This window comes from Sus scrofa, chromosome 15 (genome assembly GCF_054392235.1).
Source record: "Sus scrofa isolate SSC_HxYL_T2T_F1_AM1 chromosome 15, Sscrofa_HxYL_maternal_Yorkshire_Landrace_v2.0, whole genome shotgun sequence".
Taxonomy (NCBI): Eukaryota; Metazoa; Chordata; class Mammalia; order Artiodactyla; family Suidae; genus Sus; species Sus scrofa.
In genome coordinates, this window is record NC_139397.1 from 150631679 (window position 1) to 150652506 (window position 20828).

The 20828-nt window shown below is 48.5% G+C and overlaps 1 protein-coding gene across 1 annotated transcript in view; it reads right to left on the reverse strand.

The window, feature by feature from the left end:
• Window positions 1–20828, reverse strand: part of IQCA1 (IQ motif containing with AAA domain 1) — a 167848-nt gene that overhangs the window by 139860 nt on the left and 7160 nt on the right. Inside the window, exons 2-5 of the mRNA XM_013984621.3 lie at window positions 18823–19147; window positions 14588–14707; window positions 10256–10447; window positions 6695–6766 (exon numbers count right to left, since the gene is read on the reverse strand). Coding sequence (XP_013840075.2) covers window positions 6695–6766; window positions 10256–10447; window positions 14588–14707; window positions 18823–19147 — 709 coding nt within the window. The remainder of the gene's footprint in view (window positions 1–6694; window positions 6767–10255; window positions 10448–14587; window positions 14708–18822; window positions 19148–20828) is intronic.

The window sequence follows — 20828 nt, forward strand, 5'->3', positions numbered from 1 at the left end:
CATTGATGTAGGCTCACCGTAAAGCACTTAATTCCATCCTTACTCTAGAACACTAGACTTGTTTATTTCCAATCTTTCATTATTAAAAACAACACCATAGGAAACTTCCATGCACATACACTTTTATTTCTGATGATTTCCTTAAGGTAGAAATAGAAGGGGGGGGGGACTAGGATATATTTCCATGATTGTGTTGCATGTTGTTAAGAGCCTTTTTTAAAAAAAAAAATTTGGGGTGCACCTGTGGCATGCAGAAGTTCCTGGGCCAGGGACTGAACCCATGTCACAGCAGTAACCTGAGCCACAGCAGGGACAACACCAGGTTCTTAACCACCAGCTTGCTAGGGAACTCCCTTGTTAAAGATCTTTCAGGAACTCTGAACCCATTTAACTCACTCTGTATGAGAATCAACATCCCGTCACACTCCTGCTAAAATTATAACTTGAAAAAACTTTACCCCCGTCTAAGACAGATACAAGTTACCTTCTATCACCAGTTCTGAGACGCATATTTTTCACAGTTTAACGCACCTGAAATTACGGATGGATGTGTATTACAAGAAGGATGTATTTTTGGTTAATTTGTCCAAATATTTTCTTTCATTTTCAACCATGACGTGTCTTATAATCAATAGCATCTTAGATTCAGTGAAATACGGTATCTCATTTAATTTTTAACTTGTATTTTTTGGCCATTTGGTGAGTAACGTGATTCCTATAGGACGCCTACAGACCCTCACTATACATTTCAATGTCTTGGAGAATTTAAAAAGTTTTAAATTGTGGTGAAAAACACAGTGAATAAAAATTATCATTGGAGCCATCTCTAGGTATGCCATTCGGTGACGGTAAATATAGTCACATGGTTGTACAACTGCTCTGGGGAAATTTATTTTGCAAACTGAAACTTCATACCCATTGAACAGCTGCCCATTCTCTTCTCCCAGCCCCTGGCAACCACCGTTCTACTTCCCATTTCTGAGTTTGACGACGTGAGCTCCCACATAAAGATGGAATCACACAGTACTTGTCTTTTTGTGACTGTCTTGTTTCACTTAGCATAATGTCCTCAAAGTACATCCATCCTGCAGCATGTCCCAGGATTCCCTCTTTTTAATGGCTGAATAGTATTCCACCTGGCACAGTTCCAAAATCATAAAAATCTGTAACAACGAGCCAGGACTCATCCTTTGGATTCTCAGGGTATCTCAACAACTGAGAAATAAAAGATGGGCTGGGGTGCTAAGGGTTTTTAATTCCAAAAATAAATGTTTTTGAAATTCAAAGATCAAAGGGAATTCAAGAATGCAAGTGATTCATCAAAGTACTTCTTAATCGTATGCACCATTCTGGTATATGATTTGGCATTTTTTTTTTCCTTTTTTAGGGATTAAATCCAAGCCACATCTGTGACCTACGTGGTGTGGCAATGCCAGTTCCTTAACCCTCTGCCTTGGGCTGGGGGTCAAACTGGCAATATCACAGAGCCAAGCCTGATCATTAACCCACTGTGCCATAGCAGGAACACCCTAATTCGCCACATTTTTAAAGACAATAAAGCCTGGACATCACAGTTGAGATTAAGCATGTAATAGGGAAGAAGCTTTGTACCCCATTACAAGCTCGTCACCCCAGGGATGTTGCCCATCTATTGCACATAATGGCCCATCTCTGGGAACCTGCCTCCCAGGAACGAGCACTACGCTCAAATAGCTTTGTTTAGCTCACAGGAAACCTCCTGACCGGCCGAACCTGTGGGTGGCTGCAGGCAGGAAGAAAGGAACACAGCCCTATGGAGTCTGATGGGGAAACTGGAAATGTTTCCTCCCCTTTTAGGATAAAAGAAGCCCGAATTCTAACTCAAACAAGACGGTTCTTTGGGATGCGAGTCCACCACCTCTGCTGGTTTTCTGAGTAAAGTCCCTGTTCCCTGCCCCAGGAACTCATCTCTTACTTGACTGGCCCACCGTGCAGGGAGCGGTGTGCGCTCAGGCTCAGGGACATGGCCTGTGTGTGTGCTGAGCACACGCCCCTCATCAGGGATGATGCTCTTCTAAGCGTCTGCGGCACGGAGGTGAATCTTTCCGCAAGCAGAAGCATTCCTGTTCCCCAGTCTGCGCGGACAGCAGAGGGGCTGCGCAGAGGCCGACGTGCAGGGGGTGAGGTCAGGCTGCAGGGCTGGAGGAACACGGAGGCTCTCCCAATGGGATGTACCATGTCCTCGCCAATTTAGAAGGGGCAGTTTATAAAAGTGATGCAAGCTGCCGCGCGACACCCTGAAGGTGGGACCAAATGCCCTCTTTCTGTGTGTTATAACACCCCTGGTCGGATCTTTGAATTTACTTGAAATCCTACAACCTCAGAAAAGAAGATTTAAACGGTCACGTTCATGGTGATCCCAGAACTCTGTTCTTGTATCAACCACATCGTCATGACCTCGTGGTTTCTTTTCTCTAAAAGTAAGAAGAGGGAACGCAGGAGTAGAAAAGAAAACGTAAGCATGAAAGGAAAAGAATAATGTAAAGAAAATCATATCCGTTCACTGGTTAAAAAAAAAAAGTATAAATTGCATTTTTTCACTTATTCCCTAAGCATACATCTTGAATCCTGATTTTTGTCCTACTAAGAATCAGATTTGATATTAAGCATGTAGAATTGGAAAAATGTATCATAAGTGGACAATTAATTAATTTTATTACTTTATTTTTTATTTTTTTACTTTTTGTCTTTTTAGGGCTGCACCCGCGGCACACAGAGGTTCCCAGGCTAGGGGTCGAATCAGAGCTATGGCTGCCGGCCTACATCACAGCCACAGCAATGCGAGATCTGAGCCGCATCTGCAACCTACACCACAGCGCATGGCAACGCCGGACCCTTAACCCACTGAGCAAGGCCAGGGATCGAACTCGTGTCCTCACGGATGCTAGTCGGGTCTGTTAACTACTGAGCCACAATAGGTACTCCCTAATTTTAAAGTTTCAATTTCAAAAGTTACAAATTGTTTAAACCATGATTCAATCTCCCCCCCCCATGTAACTTGGAACACTTATTTTACTTTTAATTTTTTAGATATAAAATACAAGTTTATTACAGAATGATGTAAGCATAAGCACAGGAATGGACATGGGACCCGGGTGTTTATATTTTACACTTTGTATTATACACAGAAACACCGACACACCACTTCTAAAGATATACAGCGGGATATGTGAACTGCATCAACCGTTTCTGGGCACCAATCACGTACCATTATAGAATGACACCGATGTGACTATCTAGATATTATAAACGTTGCCCACATTTATCTTTCTCAGCAGAGACATTTCAAGGGCTGACACTGCGGAGCAAAACGTCCTAAGTGGTTTTAATATCTGTAAATTACAAACGGACAGAAACCCTCCTTAGCGGGCCCTGACCTTGAACTTGTCCCTGGGGTCCTTGCCCAACCTGGGCGCCATCATGAAGGGTTCTCTCGCTTTGTGAGTACGGAGGCCTTTATTGGAACCACACCACCTGCCAGACTCTCCCTTCTTCACCCCCCCCCACTCCAGGGTCCCCACACCTGCATCTGAAGGTTGCCCACCTCCCCTGCACCTCTTGCTTTGTCCTCCACAGACCTTCTGCTGGTCAGACTCGTGCCCATCCAATTCCCTCTTGGCATCTGCTTCTCACTGATGCCGAGGGACCTAGAAAATCTTTTCTGCATTTGCTAGAGTGATTGGGTTATTTAGGTATTTTACCCCTTTGGTCAGTTTTGATATTTATACTTCCCTAGGCCATCTTCTCCATTCCATACTTGCTAATGTATTTATTACCATGGTTACGCATGATACTGAGTTTTTAACACAGTAGTATCTGTGGTTGTATATGGCATACTGTGTTTTCTTTTCTCTTCTTGACTAGCATCACCAGAGTTTTATATATGATCAGCCATTTAGGACAAACCCACAGCAAATATGATACTCAATGGAGAACAGCTGAAAGCCTTCCCACTAAAATCTGGAACAAGACAAGGATGCCCACTCTCACCACTTTTATTCAACATAGAATTGGAAGTCCTAGCCACAGCAATCAAACAAAAGAAGTAAAAGGTATCCAAATTGGAAGAGAAGAGGTAAAATTGTCACTGTATGCAGATGACATGATACTATAGATAGAAAAGCCTAAAGACACTACTCAAACTAATCCACAAATTCAGCAAAGTAGCAGGATATACGATATACATTCAGAAATCAGTCGCATTTCTGTACACTAACAATGAAATATTAGAAAAGGAATACAAAAATATAGTACCTTTAAAATTGCACCCCCAAAAATCAAATACCTGGGAATAAACCTGACCTAGGAGGCAAAAGACTTATATGCTGAGAACTCTAAAACAATCAAGGAAATTAAAGAGGATGTAAAGAAACAGAAAGATATTCCATGCTCCTGGGTTGGAAAAACTAATATTGTAAAAATGGCCATACTACCCAAAGCAATCTATAGATTCAATGTAATCCCTATCAAATTACCCATGACATTTTTCACAGAACTAGAACAAACAATCCAAAAATTTATATGGAACCACAAAAGGCCCAGAATTACCAAAGCAATTCTGAGGAACAAAAACCAAGCAGGAGGCATAACTCTCTCAGACTTCAGGCAATATTACGAGGCCACAGTCATCAAGACAGTGTGATACTGGTACCAAAACAGACACACAGACCAATGGAACACAATAGAGAACCCAGAAATAAACCCAGACACCTAGGGTCAATTAATCTTTGACAAAGGAGGCAAGAATATAAAATGGGAAAAAGACAGTCTTTTCAGCAAGTATTGTTGGGAAACCTGGACAGCTGCATGCAAAACAATGAAACTAGAACACACCCTCACACCACGCACAAAAATAAACTCAAAATGGCTTAAAGACTTAAACCTACGACAAGATACCATCAAACTCCTGAAAGAGAACATAGGAAAAACATTCTCTGATATCAACCTTACAAATGTTTTCTCATGTCAGTCTCCCAAAGCATCAGAAATAAAACAAAAATAAACCAATGGAACCTAATCAAACTGACAAGCTTTTACACAGCAAAGGAAACCAAAAAGAAAACAAAAAGACAACTTACAAAATGGGAGAAAAGAGTTTCAAATGATACAACTGACAAGGGCTTAATCTCTAGAATATATAAACAACTTATACAATTCAACAGCAAAAAAGCCAAGAACCCAATTGAAAAATGGGCAAAAGACCTGAATAGACATTTCTCCAAGGAAGATATACAGAGAGCCAACGAGCACATGAAAAAATGCTCAACATCACTGATTAGCAGAGAAATGCAAATCAAAACTACCACGAGATATCACCTCACACCAGTCCAAATGGCCATCATTAATAAGTCCACAAATAACAAGTGCTGGAGGAGGGGGGTGGAGAAAAGGGAACCCTCTTGCCCTCTTGGTGGGAATGTAAGCTGGTACAGCCACTATGGAGAACAGTATGGAGATACCTTAGAAATCTATACATAGAACTTCCATATGACCCAGCAATCCCACTCTTGGGCATCTATCTGGACAAAACTCTACTTAAAAAAGACACATGCACCCGCATGTTCATTGCAGCTCTATTCACAATAGCCAAGACATGGAAACAACCCACTGACAGATGACTGGATTAGGAAGATGTGGTGTATATACACAATGGAATACTACTCAGCCATAAAAAAGAACAAAATAATTCCATATGCAGCAATATGGATGGAACTAGAGACTCTCATCCTGAGTGAAGTAAGTCAGAAAGACAAACACCATATGATATCACTTATATCTGGAATCTAATACACAGCACAAATGAACCTTTCCACAGAAAAGAAACTCATGGACTTGGAGAACAGACTTGTGGTTGCCAAGGGGGAGGGGGGAGGGAGTAGGAATTGGGGGTTAATAGGTGCAAATTATAGCCTTTGCAATGGATAAACATTAGGATCCTGCTGTATAACACTGGGAACTATGTCTGGTCACTCATGATGGAGCTTGATAATGTGAGAAAACAGAATGTATACATGTATGTGTGACTGGGTCACCCTGCTGTGCAGCAGAAAATTGACAGAACACTGTAAATCAGCTATAATAGAAAAAATATAAATCATTATTAAAAAATAAAAAATAAAGGATTTTCAAAGACTCCAGCATTGTATTGATCAGTGTTGCTGCATCAGTATTTATTTTTATTTTTTTTTAGTTTTATGGCTGCACCTGTGGCATATGGAAGTTCTCGGGCTAGACAGTGAATTCTAGCCACAGCTACCACTTAAGTCACAGCTGTGGCAACACAGGATCCTTTAACCCACGGCGCCAGGCTGGGGATTGAACCTGTGCCTCTACAGCAGCCTGAGCAGCTGCAGTCAGATTCTTAACCTCTGCTCCACAGCAGGAACTCCCGCTACATCAGTATTTTTATCTCGCATTAAAAAAAGGCCACGGGGCAAGGTATCCCTGCATATTCTAACAGAATACCAACACGACCCTGCTGACTCCGATGCCCGGGCAGGGGATTTAATACAGGCGCTTGCATTCTCTAAAGTCATCCGTCATGCATCTTGCTCTCCTTTCTTCTTTCCGAAACTCTCTAAGGAAGACACAAGCCTTGCAGGTTCTATTGTCCTTAAGGACACCAGATGCATATCTGGTCGGTAAGAGAACGTACCATGCCCAGGAATATCATCTCCTCTTCTCTCTCCCTCTCGGTTCTCTTGCACTGACGGAAGCCTCGCCACACCTAAAAACAAGCAGATGGTCACCCGGTGAGTACATGACAAAGAAAGAAAACAGGGTCCATAGCGTCTCTCTCACATCATCTGCACATTCCAAGTGGCGCGATTCCAGTTCAGGCAGGCTTGTACACGTGTGTGTGCGCGCGCGGATGGAGTGGTTTTCCTTCTGTGATCAGAGGCAACATTTTTAAAGAAAGAATGCATCACAGAAGTGGTCTACCCCGCTGTCCACTGCCCCACGACCCAGCTGTGGATCCTGACGTGGACTCGCGTCCCAACGTCCCCTTACTGAACAAGGGGTTCTAAGGCAGTTCTGTCCACCCAGGGACAAGAAGGATCCAGCCTTGCTCCAGACCCTGCTAGCAACTGCAGAGCCCACTGCTGACCCAGCGGCAGCCTCACAGCTGTTAGGATGGCTCTGAGCAAAAAGAACAAGAGATAACAAGCGCTGGCGAGGATGGGAGGAAAAGGCAGCCCTCCTGCACTGCCGGGGATGTAACTGGGGACCGCCACATGGAAAAGAGCACGCAGACGCCCGGAAACCTGAAAAACAGAACCACCATATGGTCCAGGAATTCCACTCCTGGCTCTTGATCTAGACAAAAGGGAAACAGTAATTTGAAAAGATACATGCACCCAATCATTCACTGCAATATTATTATTTTTAATTTTAGGGCCGCACCTGCGGCATATGGAGGTTCCCAGGCTAGGGGGTGAATTGGAGCTGTAGCCGCAGGCCTACACCACAGCCGCAGCGATGCCAGATCCGAGCTGGGTCTGAGATCAACACCACAGCTCACGGCAACGCTGGATTCCTAACCCGCGGAGCGAGGCCAGGGATCGAACCTGCGGCCTCATGGATGCTAGTCGGAGTCGCTTCCACTGAGCCAGGACGGGAAGGAGCTCCATTGTAAGATTAGCGACAACAGGCAGACATGGAAACCTCCTAACCTCCGTGGATGGAGGGGTGGATAAAGACAATGCGGTCCCCCACACGCTGGAATACCGCCCAGCCACGGAGAGAAGGAAATGCTGCCATTTGCGACAAGACGGAGTGTGGAGAGCACGATGCCAAGAGAAATAAGTCACAGAGAGAGAGATACGTGCTTCATGGGTTCACTTCTAGGTGGGAATCTGAACATCCTGAATACGGAGACGCGGAGAGCGCGGCCGCCGGGGCGGGAGGGAGGGAAGCGGGGAGGTGGTCCAGGCCCACAAACTTCCGGGGAGATGAGCACGGTCCGGGGAGACGGCGTCCAGCGCGGCTGCGGGTCAACCATGCCCGATTTTATACCTGGGGACTCTGCTGAGAGGGCGGAGCTGAACGGCTCTCCTTACAAGAGAAGAGAGCCGTTGTGTGGGGGCGCACGTGGCAATTCTCACTCTGCGAAGTCATTTTGAAACACAGATAAACCAAATCACGATGCCGTGCTTCTTAAAATTGGTTTCTCTTTTCTTTTTTTGCTTTTCATAGGGCTGCACCTGCGGCACATGGAGGTTCCCAGGCTAGGGGTCCAATCAGGGCCATAGCTGCCGGCCTACACCACAGCTCACTGCAACGCCGGATCCTTAACCCACTAAGTAAGGGCAGGGATCAAACTTTCGTCCTCAAGGATGCCAGATTTGTTAACCACTGTGTCGAAAAGGGCACTCCATTAAATTTTGTTTTTCTTTAAGAGAAACTTCTATTTTATTTATTTATTATTTATTTATTTTTTAATTTTTTATGGCTGCACCCATGGCATATGGAAGTTCCTAGGCCAGGGACTGAATCCAAGCCGCGGCGGCAGCAGCCCTGGATCCTTTAACCCACTGTGCCAGGCCACGGATCGAACCTGAGCCTCTGCAGTTGGATTCTTAACCCACTGTGCCACAGTGGGAACTCCTCTTCAAGAGAAACTTCCCCATTGAAGGAGCGTAGGGCCATATCTAAGGGTGGCAGGCCAAGGTTTGAAAAGAAAAATGCCTACTGTACCATGGAGAAATAGAGCACAGTCACAACCATGAGCTACACAACTCAACTCTGAACTCAGATTTTCATTTAAAACTGTATCCCATAGAGAACAGATTTGTGGTTGCAAAGCGGGAGGTGGGCGGGGGAGGGATGGATTGGGAGTTTGGGGTTAGTGGATGCAGACTGGTATATAAAGAATGGGTAAATAGGAGTTCCCGTTGAGGCTCAGTGGGTTAAGGACCCGACATTGTCTCTGTGAGGATGCTGGTTCGATCCCTGGCCTCACTCGGTGGGTTAGGGATCTGGTATTGGTGCGAGCTGCAGCGTGGGTGGAAGAGGTGGCTTGGATCCCACGGAATTACCTTGGCCCAGGAAATTCTATTTGCTACCGGTGTGGCCCTAAAAAAGAAAAAAAAAAAGCAGACAAACAGCAAAGTCCTTCTGTAGAGCACAGGGAATTCTATTCCATGTCCTGTGACAAATCATAATGGAAAAGAATGTGAAGAAGTGTCTGTATAACTGAAGCATTTGCAGTGCGGCAGAAATTAATATAACATAGTCCATCAGCTATACGTCAATCAATTAAATTTAAAAATTTTATATCCCCACAGAAGAAAGAAAACAGTCTTTGTCGGTCTCTGCCTGCTTTCAGACCCCGACTCCCACTTAAACACAATCAGGGACAAGAGTCCTGAGCTTCTGGCTCGATTTTATTTTTGTATACTTACTTTCCCTGCAGTCTCATTCTAACTTGTGTCACCTTGCCACCTTCGGGGCATTTTTCCGCATGCAAACTCAGTCCCATTTGAAAACAAATGAGGTGTAAACGGAGGCGCTCATCTGACAGCGGGAAGGAAGCCTCAAGGGTCTGTCTGCAAGGGACATCTGTGTCTGGTCACTGGAATTTCTGCGAATGACATAAGCCTCTGCAAGCCTATGACCCTGCCCCTTCTGCAAGGACATGTCTCTGAGCAAATATAGTTTTAAATTCAGTGAGGGCTTGCATAGCAACCTTCGTTCCAACAGTTATCAGTGAGCTTCAAAAATATGTCAAAAGGGAGTTCCTGTTGTGGCCCAGCAGAAACAAATCCAACTAGTATCCATGATACAGGTTCCATCCCTGGTCTTGCTCAGTGCATCAGGGATCCAGCATTGCTGTGAGCTGTGGTGTAGGTTGCAGACGCGGCTCGGACCCGTGTTGCTGCGGCTGTGGTGTAGACTGCCAGCTGCAGCTCCGATTTGACCCCTAGCCTGGGAACCTCCCTAAGCCGCAAGTGCAGCCCTAAGAAGCAAAGGAAAAAAAAAAAAGTCAATAAAATGCCCTGAGTTTCATACCTATTTATAATAAAATGTACACACTAGAACCAGGCTTGCTTAACTGTCTCCCCGAGATAAGATAATCAATCACTCTGGCATTGAGTCCAGTTCTTCTAGAGGTGGGACTCGGGAATTTTGAGTTTCGAAGCTCAGCCCACCCCTGGCCGGTGTCGCCAGCTGCATCACCCCTTGTCCCCCGAGGCCAAGGGCATCGCACTCACACCTTCTGGATACGCAGCGCGGCAGCCCCCATGTCTGCAAACTTCTCGCCAGACAACCTGGCCTGCTTCGCTCTGCAGTCTTGAAGATAGATTTGCTTCATGAACATGGCTCGGAGGCGCCCTTGCCGTGCCCTCTCGGAAACCTGGATCACTTTAACTGCCTCTTCCAGGGGCATAGGCTTTATAGGGTATTTCTGCAAAAAAAAAAAAAAAAAAAGATAAATAGATGTTTAAACATCTTCATGACCTCAAGTGATTTCAGCAAATCACGCGCTTGCCTCTAACCCCACCTGCCAACTCCACGCTGCTGACCAAGAGTATGACAGCCATTCAATACGAATCGTTTTCCCGTGAATTAGGTATATTTTGGTGATATGCCACACTCAGGCCGTGGCCCCATTTTTAAGCACTCCGCTACCATTCTGAACAAAATACAAATTAGCTCCACAATGTCTGAGGCTGGCAGCAAGTGACACTAGAAGTGGCGATCAAAGACTGAAATAACCTTGAAATTGCTATCAATGTGTCATTAACTTAGTAGCAGAAATACGTAAGTGAAAAACATACCTCTGCGAACTTAAAATGTGAGATATAAGGGTTAAGAGGTGCCAACGATTGCCTGTGGAGTGGATCCGCAACGAGATCCCGCTGTACAGCCCTGGGAACTCTATCCAGTCATTTACGATGGAGCAGGATGGCGGAGAATGGGAGAAAAAGAATGTACATGTGTGTGTGTGACTGGGTCACTTTGTACGGCAGAAGACTGACAGAACATTCTAAACCAACTCTAATGGAAAAAATAAAAATCACTTTAAATAAAATAAAATGTGAGATACAGATGAAGTCAAAGGTTGACTTCAAAATGAATTCCAGAATGATCTGGTGAGCGTGACTAATACAACATCATTGAGGAGTACTTAACTCCATACATGACAGGCCTGCCAGTACCTACACATTTGCATTTTTAAAGGACATTTTTTAATTAAAGTAGAGTTGAGCACATTTGCATGTTAAAACATCTGAATGTGACCGGTTCTGTGGAGAAGGAGAAAGTCAGGTTCAGGCCTCTTGGGAGATCTCAGGCGGGTGTGTTTAAGCAAAGTCGCTGGGTGAGGGGCAGGGCGGTGTTCTGAGTAAAGGGACAGACAAACAAGGCTTCTGGGGGCTCCAGGGTCCCTGTGAGCTCACGTGGGCTCAGGTGGGAGGTGCCTGGCGGTCCCTGGAGCCAGGGAGGAGCTGGAGCGTGGACCTGGCTTGGCAGAGCCTCCGGCACAGGCACAGGGAGAGGCCGCTGGAATCAGAATCAGAAAAACCCCCAATCCTGGGCCAAGTCCTTTTCCAGGCCTCCGAGGGCAGCCACGGCCACATCAGGATCCAGGGCAAGACGCTGCGGGTGCAGGCAAGGGGGCTTCATTTGCCCCCCTCCCCCGGCCACAGCTTCCCAGGACTGTCGCTTCTCTGTGTCATGAAGAGAAGCGGGGCAAGCGGGGGACACCAGGAAGGGACATTTACTGAGAACCTACAGATGCCAGATGCTTTGTCACATGCATCCTCACCCAATTCACAAAGCTACCTCCGACACAGGTATTCCTGTGACCACCTGAGACCAGGACAGAGGCTGGGAGTTCCCGTCGTGCCTCAGTGGTTAATGAATCCGACTAGGAACCATGAGGTTGTGGGTTTGATCCCTGGCCTTGTTCAGTGGGTTAAGGATCCAGGGCTGTGGTGTAGGCCGGTGGCTATAGCTCTGATTAGACCCCTAGCCTGGGAACCTCCTTATGCCGAAGGTGGGGCCCTAAAAGTTTAAAAAAAAAAAAAAAGAGAGAAAAGACTGAGGCTGAAAACAGAATAATTGACACAAATTCCCACAGTTAGTAAGGGTTAGAGCCCATGGGAAGCAAGATGGGCCACCATCTTTCCCCTAAAGCCTCCTCTGCCCTCTGCGCGGGCCCTGGACCCCCCTTCACAGAGCAGCAGCTCAGAATTTTGTTCTCAGTGAGGCCCTGCGGCTTCAAATTTGTAGTGAGAGCACCTGTTCAATAAGGTGCTTTGCATTCACTTTTGGATGAAGTGACTCTCGGCTGGTGTGAAATTAGATGGTGTAGGTAAGAACCTTCAGCAGGGAGCAGGTGCCCAGCGAACGTACGTTATCACTGCCTTCCTTCCTTTCCACCCCGTAGAAATACTTACAGCCCTCGTGGAATACTTGCCAGGGCTTTGAACTGTCTACTCAACCCGACAAAGAGTTCTGAACATCCGTGGAGGCCCCAAGAGTCAAAAGCACTGGACTGCATGTGATCACTGCAGAATCACTGTAGGAGTGGACAGTAATTCTCACTTATCAAAATTCTTCATGGGGTACATACACTGCTTATGTCTGTAAGAAATAAGCAGCTTGAGGAGAGAGTGGGGGTCCCACGAGGCACTGAAGGGCCTGGCAGAGGCACACAGGTGCCCGGGATGTTGCCCAGAAGCCCTGTGCTGTGCTCAGCATCCTCAGGTACCCTTGAAACAGGGCCTGGGGCAGAGAGGAATGAACGGCTTGACCTGAGGAGGAGAGGATGCTGAGAAGGGAGGGGGAGAAGCCCTCTGGCCACGGACCCCGCACAAAGCAAGAGGGACAGCAGGGAGTGAAACAGCAGAGAGCCCCCGGGGGGTTCACCGCAGCGTGTCATGGGACCTCCCTTCTCCGCCTCCCCCAGATCTTCAGGGGATTCTGCGCCACCTGTTAACGCTTTGGGCCAGAGACTCTGGGGTGGGGCCACTGAAGGACGTGCCCAGGGCACAGAAGCACAGTGGTGAAGGGATGGCTGGACGGACCCCCAGGCATGATCCCAGGAATCCACTTGGAGGAATGTTTAACGCAGAAGAGGGGCGGGTTGTTCAGAGAAGGGGTAGAGGAGGGAGGGGCCGCTGGGGGAGGTGCATCATGGAAGCTTTCTTTCTCTTTTTTTTTTCTTTTTTAGGGCCGCATCTGCGGCATACGCAAGTTCCCAGGCCAAAGGCTGAGCTGGAGCTGTGGCTGCCGGCCGACACCGCGGCCACGGCAACGCCAGATCCCAGTCGTGCCTGTGACCTACACCACAGCTCACGGCAACGCCGGATCCTTAACATACTGAGCGAAGAAGCCAGGGACTGAAGCCGCGTCCTCATGGATACAACCGGGTTAATAGCCCGATGAGCCACAGCGGGAACTCCCAAGAGGGAAGGTTTCTTGAGGGATGCGGTGTCACACGGGGCTCTGCAGCATGGGGACCACTGCGACAGGGACGGAGCAAAAAGAGCAAGCCCTCTGTGCAGCCTGCAGCCGCCTGTGCAGCAGCCCAGACAGCAGGGTGGAGGTGTGTGTGCTGCTAACAGCACACGTACTTCTCCTGTTTCCTGCGGTGGGCACACGGGGCACTGCTTCTCCCTCCCGCTGCTGTTCTGGGTGCACCTGGAATTGTCCATCATTGCATGGCCCAGCTGACAGTGCCCCCCAGGGCTGAAGCACCACAAGGTACCATTTGCCCTGTGCGTCCTGGCTGCACCCACAATCTCTGCATCCCTACCAAAGGTGCCCCTGTCACTGTGAACCGTCCCCGTGCAGATGGGCAACATGCTGCCTCAGTGCTCAGGCATGAAGACCAGCCAGAGGTGTGAGGCCCTGATCTTCAGGCAGGGCCGTCACTGGGATGCCTCAGCGCCTCTGGACAGGCTGCAGGGGAGATGCTGGCCGAACCCAGGAGAAGGAGGTAAGAGTGGGAGCTAGGACGGCTGTGGGGGCGGCAAGAGGGTGCAGGTGCATGGATATGGGGATGCAGGAGGGACGGGGCCAGAGCGTGACTGGGTTCTGCTCTTGGCTTTCAGGGGAACCTCTAAGGAGCCCCACTTTCCCCAGAGACAGTGCATTCGAGGTGATCCAAGCGCCACTCAACTCGAAGTTACAAAAGGTCAATCCGCGTTTTCAGAAAGTGTCCTAAGTTTTTAAGCTCCTCGTTATCTCAGTGCGTGATTATTTTATATGAACCACGTTCAGCTTCTGACGGTAGAGGCCCCGTGAACTTGAGATGAGCCATTACACTGAGTCCATAATCTACTCAACCTCAGAGGTTCTGACTTAACCGACAAAGTACCAGGCTTTGAGGTCTAAGTTCCTGGAAAAGAACAGTCATGACTCATCCAAAACACATCCAAAACTTTGGCTACTTCTTACCGTCTGAAGAACCCCGGGGAAAGGGAGCTGCTTTTCCTCAGCGTGAAAATCGCCAACTTGTTTCTCACACAATTAGGAGCAGCAGAAAAGGAGGTTTTAGAGATTTATGCAACAATGTTGGTTACAGGGACGTACGAACCTTGTCGGATAAGCTGAATCCAGTGTCGGCTAATATTTGAGAGAGGATTTTTTCTCTTCCTTTTACGACTTCCAACTTCTCCTTCAAAAAATACTTGGGTATGGGAATATCTAATTGCTGCTGCAGAAGAGAAAGAACAAGAAAAAGAGCATTGCGGCCACAGAGTCCAGGACTCAAATCCATTTAAAATTCACGGGAAGGGGGGGACGGTTGGGGAGCTTGGGGTTCACAGACACCAACGATTGCCTTTGGAATGGATGAGCCATGAGATCCCGCTGTGTAGCACTGGGAACTCTGTCTAGTCACTTGTGATGGAGCAGGATAATGTGTGAAAATGGAGTGTGTGCGGGTAGGTGTAACTGGGTCACCTGGCTGTGCAGGAGGAAAGAAACTGTATTGGGGAAACAACTGTTAAAAAATTAAGTAAATAAAATAACATTCACGGGAAGGACAGGGCATCGAAGGGACTCACTTCACTTTCCATCCTCTTATTTAAGGGGGATGAGCCCGGTGGCGTGACGAGAGGTGGCTCCGACTACGGAGACACAAGTCAAGTCCAAAGGCTGAATCGTAACCATGTTCGGCTATGATGGTGACTGTAAAATTCCAGTAGTTCCGGAGTTCCCGTCGTGGCGCAGTGGTTAACCAATCCGACTGGGAACCATGAGGTTGCGGGTTCGATCCCTGGCCTTGCTCAGCGGGTTGAGGATCTGGCGTTGCCATGAGCTGTGGGGTAGGTCGCAGACACAGCTGGGATCCCATGTTGCTGTGGCTCTGGCGTAGGCCAGTGACTACAGCTCTGATCTCTAGCCTGGGAACCTCCATATGCTGCGGGAGCAGTCCAAGAAATGGCAAAAAGACAGAAAAAAAAAGAAATTCCAGTAGTTCATATCAACTAGGCCTCAATTAACTAATGATAGCTTAGTGAGTTCCTTAAAAAAAATTATCTGAGCCTATCTAAAATAATGATGCAAATCAGAATAGCAAAGAATTGATTGTATTGGGAAAATAACAATAAAAAAATAAGAAAGCATAGCAAAGAATTGAGCTGTAGAGCTCTTTGAATTAAACCTAATAATTTATCATTAGCACTGTCAGCTATTTGTATGTAAATGGTTGCATTAAAAAAATTTGATTTTATTTTTACCAAATTATCCCATTAAAAAATTATTTACAAAATTAATTTATTAGGAAACTTGTTTCTATACAATAAGTATAAACTTCTGTTCTTCTGAAATATTACCAGATATTTCAAATTAGTGGAGTTCAAATGAGTGTTTGCCATTCCAAGGTCAATAATCAGGCGTGTAGAAAGGTTATTCAAGGATATGGGGGGCCCTTGGCCCCACGCCACTGAAAAGCACTGTCCTAGAAATGCTTTGAGATGCTCCTGGCTACCTTCTGATAGACCAGTTGACTCGGGTGAAGCTAAGGTTCTGGTTCTTGGTATCAGCTCCCCTTTTTCCCGTTGTGGTGTAGCTCCCCACACCTCCGCAGTCCAGGGAATTCTGAACAGGCCTTTCCTTGAATAAGCACTTTAGCATAAAGGGACGTCTTTTTAGGACTTGGTGGGTGGTATTCCTGAACTTCTGGGAAGTAGCAGGTGTTGCGGAAAACCAAAACTTCCTTAGGTGCTTCCATTAGATTGGGGATGAACTTGGACTGAGCCTCTGGGTCCTGGTGGGTGAGCGTGCACAGAAGAGAATGATCACACTTTTATTTAATGCTGTGACTTCATTATAAGCTCGTTCAAGCGCTGGGCCTTTTAAAATCTGAAGATAAAACTGTATTGACAAGGCCCCATCTGGTCCAGGCAGGACCATAAACTTACAGTTAGGATTTGGAGGGTGAGGAAACAGCAATCGAGAAGGGAAGAGAGCGGAGTTCCCGTTCTGGCTCAGTGGAAACGAATCCGACAAGGAACCATGAGGTTGCGGGTTCGATCCCTGGCCCCGCTCCGTGGGTTAAGGATCCGGTGTTGCTGTGAGCTGTGGTGTAGGCCGACAGCTGCAGCTCCAATTAGACCCCTAGCCTGGGAACCTCCATGTGCCGCGAGTGCAGCCCTAAAAAGCAAAAAAAAAAGAATGGAAGGAAGAAAGGAAGGCAGGTGTCCATCCTGTCCATCCAGGATCCATTCTACGTCCACCGCAGCTGCCCTGGGGCTCCCATTCTCTGTTGCGGGGGGCGGGGGGGGGAGTCGGAGGAAACTCCCTGGGGCAGAGAAACTCCTTCTCCCCACAGATTTCTCTACGTTGGGGGGACCTACTAGGAAAGGCTCCTTAGCTGACAGGTTACACAAATGGCTTTCTGGCTAGTTTAGCCAGAGGGGACATTAATGGAAGGGCCGGGAGCCGCCTGGAACCCGGGCAGGACCACGGCTGGGTGTCGTCAGCAGCTGGGATGTGTCCTGGGAGGTTGGCGCCTTCGGGACGGCAGGGCGTTTATGTCTATTCCTCTCCATGAGCCCGCTTTCTTCTCTTTCTTTCTCTCTCAAGAGCACCTTCCTGCTTCCGAGCATCTGCTGAGCAAAGACTCCAACTTCTTACAGGTTTGGGTGATGACAGACTCGGAGACAGAAACTGGTCTCTCCGTGTCCCGGGTTCAGAATCTCTCAGGGGAGGACTGACAGGTGCATGACCAAGGCGTCTGCCCTGACCCAGTGAGCTGTGGTCAGGGGTGCGGGTTGCACTGCACAAAAAGCTGGGTGCTGGCCCAACACAGAACAGAGGGACTGCGGGCTACATGGGCGACAGCCACTGTGGATGCTGGCTGGTCCGGCTGCCACTCGGCAGCATGGACCTGGACCCCACGAGTGTCCCCAGGGGCTGATCCACACGCGTCTCCCTGCAGAGGGCGCTGCTCCTGGGGTCCACGCTGAGGCTGTTGGACGCACCCCCTAAGCACCTGGACTTCAGGGCCACCTCACGGCTCCACCAGCACCCTCCAGGGCTGGCAGAACACGCAGGTCAGAGTCTGCATCCAGGAGGGCTTCCTGGATGAGGTGGCTCATGTGGTCACCCCTCTCACCGCTCATGGCTTCAGGACAAGGAACGAGCCAGAGCAGAGGGGCTGAAGCATGGTCAAAAGCAGGGGAAAAACGGAAGGAGACACTTCATAAACGGCTCCCTCCTTACATGGAGGCATGTTCCTTAACCTTCTTCAAGTGAAATGAATGCTCCAATATTACCGTCGTCACTACACTGAGTCTTGCAGGTGTTACTTCACACGCGTTCCGGGCAGTTCTTGACATTCTCGCACTGCGGGAGGGGAAGCGCTCCTGACCTAGAAAACCGAGGGCTTCGCTCCACGCGCTTCCACGGGAACGCGGGAAACAAGGACGTTTTGAGATGACCTTCAACCTCTGCCCTCCTTTCAGTGACTCTCTTTGGTCCGTTCCGAGTACGTGCAGTCACAACCCTGGACAGTTTACCCCAGAGAGAAACACGGCCTTTAGAGAAGCCGGAATCTTTTCCAAAGGAAGCGACATGGGACCCCATGCAGAAAACAGAATGCGTTCCCTTTTAAATTCTGCTTTAGGGAACCTTCCCTTTCGAAATGAAGAGTGAAGTCGTATGAATCATGACACAGGGGCGAGGGGTCACCGGCCCCTGCGGATCCGGGCAGGCAGCGTCGGAAGCGATGCTGGACGTCGCGGACGCTGCGGTCAGAAGGGCAGCCGCAGGACAGAGTGTTCTGGGAGGGGACTGTGCCTACAGGGGCCAGCAGGGAGGGCTCAGGGCACGAGAGAAGGTGGCAGGGAGCCCTCCTTTGGCATCTGAGGCTCGCCGATCCTCTGCTAAACACCTCCCACCCCAAATCACCAGCCACCCAAAGCAAACGAGGAGATGCCTCCTCCCGGGAATGAGGAACCAGCAGGCGAGAGGATGGGAAGCCAGTGCCAGAGAGAGATGTTCCTGGGAACAGAAGCAGGGGCACTGCCATGGGACTTCGGGAGGATATCTGCGAAAGGGTCGTCCCAACAGGCCTGGAGAGACCCCACGGGGACAGGGAGGACCACAGCAACCCCAGTGTCCAGAGACCACAAGACCCCAAACCGAGGGGACCCAATCCCTGTCCACGGCACCAGGGTCCCACTGAAGGGCCACACCCCAACTTTCAACACAACATACAGCTAGTAAATGTGTCTAGAAAGCCTGCAGAATGTTGGTCACAGGCCTACATAGCTCACTGAGGACGAAAAGAAACTAACGGGCAAAGAAACCCCGGGTACTTACAGGAGCCAATTTGAGATCCTGTAAGATGTCATCAAAATACTGAAACTCAGTCAACTCCAACTCGACCATCTCGTGCTTCAGCTCCAGGATGCGACCCATCACTCCGTCCAGGATTTTTCGGATCAGGATTCGCTTCTGCGGATGGACCATCTGGTCATAGACATCCTCCAGGTCCCTGAAGATCTGCACGTAGTTGACGTAGAAGGTGGCCAACAGCTGCAAGATGAAAGCTTGGGTTCCGAGCGGCTCCGTCCTCTTCTCGGCTTCTTTGACAAGCAAAGAACCGAGGTCTTCCTGGGTCTGATGCCACATCTTATTATACATTCTGAGGGAAGACAGGAGGCAAAAATGACTTTGTGAGGCACACGTACTGGGCTTGTGCCACAGCAGAATACGACACACCACCAACGTGAGTGAAGAAGACCGCGTGCAGGGCAAGGCTCTTTAGACCGTTCTTGTCCTGCTTTGATGGGCGTGTGATTTTGAGATGTGACCACAACTATTATTATCAAGTGAACAGTTTACAAAGTCTTCCATCTAAAAGCTATAAAGTGATGCCTCACTATACTCGTAAAGTCAGTATTCTGACACCCACTTGAAAGATGAAGAGGTTGGAGTTCCCGTTGTGGCTCAGTGGTTAAAGAATCTGACTAGAAACCATGAGGTTGCAGATTCGCTCCCTGGCGTTGCTCCGTGGGTTAAGGATCCGGCGTTGCCGTGAGCTGTGGTGTAGGTCGCAGGTGCAGCTCGGATCCCGTGTTGCTGTGGCTGTGGTGCAGGCTGGTGGCTACAGCTCCGATTAGACCCCTAGCCTGGGAACCTCCATATGCTGCAGGAGCAGCCCTAGAAAAGGCAAAAAGACAAAAAAAAGAAAGAAAAAAAAAAAAAGAAGAAGAGGTTGATGACTAGAATCGGTAACTAATTTGTCCATATTGTCACAGTTGGTGGCATGTGAGCTGGAAGCACCAGTTTAGGAAGTATCATGTAAAATTGAACATGGGCATAACCATGAATGAGCCATTATACCCTGGAGAGAATCCTGTCAAAATCTGCATCAAGAAAGATCACAGTAGCATCTCCTGATAAAGGCAAAGACCTGGAGATATTCCAAAGGCCCACGGATAAGAGAACAGGTTAATAAATTGTCATATATTCACAATGAACTAACATGCAGGAGTGAACAATGACTTGTAGAGATAAGCAACAGCTACGAACCTCAGAACCTTAGGTCTGAGGGTAAAAAGTCAGGTGCAGACCGTGGCCCGGGAAGCCGGTTCTCTGTGGGTTCATCAGCCGCCTCCCATCCTCGTCTGAGTCAGTGGACGGGTTCCCATCTTTGGAGCAGAGTGATACAGAGGTCAGCCCTCTCCCACCGCCTTCCTGGCCAGTTAACAAAGGGTCCTCCTTCTACCAAACGCTCAGGGTGGTGACAGCCCTGCCCCACCCCATGCCAGCCCACCCCCTGTTGGTTTCCTTAGACTCAGCTCACATCTGTGTCAAGGGTCCCTTTATTAGCCCCCAGCCGAGTGTGCCATCCTTTTCCTGCTGGGACCTTGACCAATGGCAGAGACTTGTTTTCTTTGAAGTTATATCCAAGACCCCGTTCTGAAAAGCTACCTGGAAGGTCACTGCAGCTGGGAAGGGGCTTAACTGGTGGGCTTAACCAGGGGCGAGGGAGTGGGCAGGATCCTGGCCGTCTCCTGGGATGAGGTCAGCCAGGTCTGCGAGGTCTTTCCCAGGATGTGCCTCGGTGAGGACGGATGCAACCTCCCATCTGAGAAGCAGGTGGTTCAGGGAGCTGCAGGCTCTCACCTGCTCTCTGATGTCAGCCTGGCCTCTCCTCCCCTCCCTCCACCCACCCCCTCAGCCCTGCATCCAGGCTGCTGCACCTGCCTCTTCCACCAGGATGGATGAGGGCAGCTTAGCACCTGCTCTCAGGGTGGAAATGCCTCTTACACAGATCTCCCACCGGGACCCCCTCCTCTGAAAGACCATCCCAGGGTCCT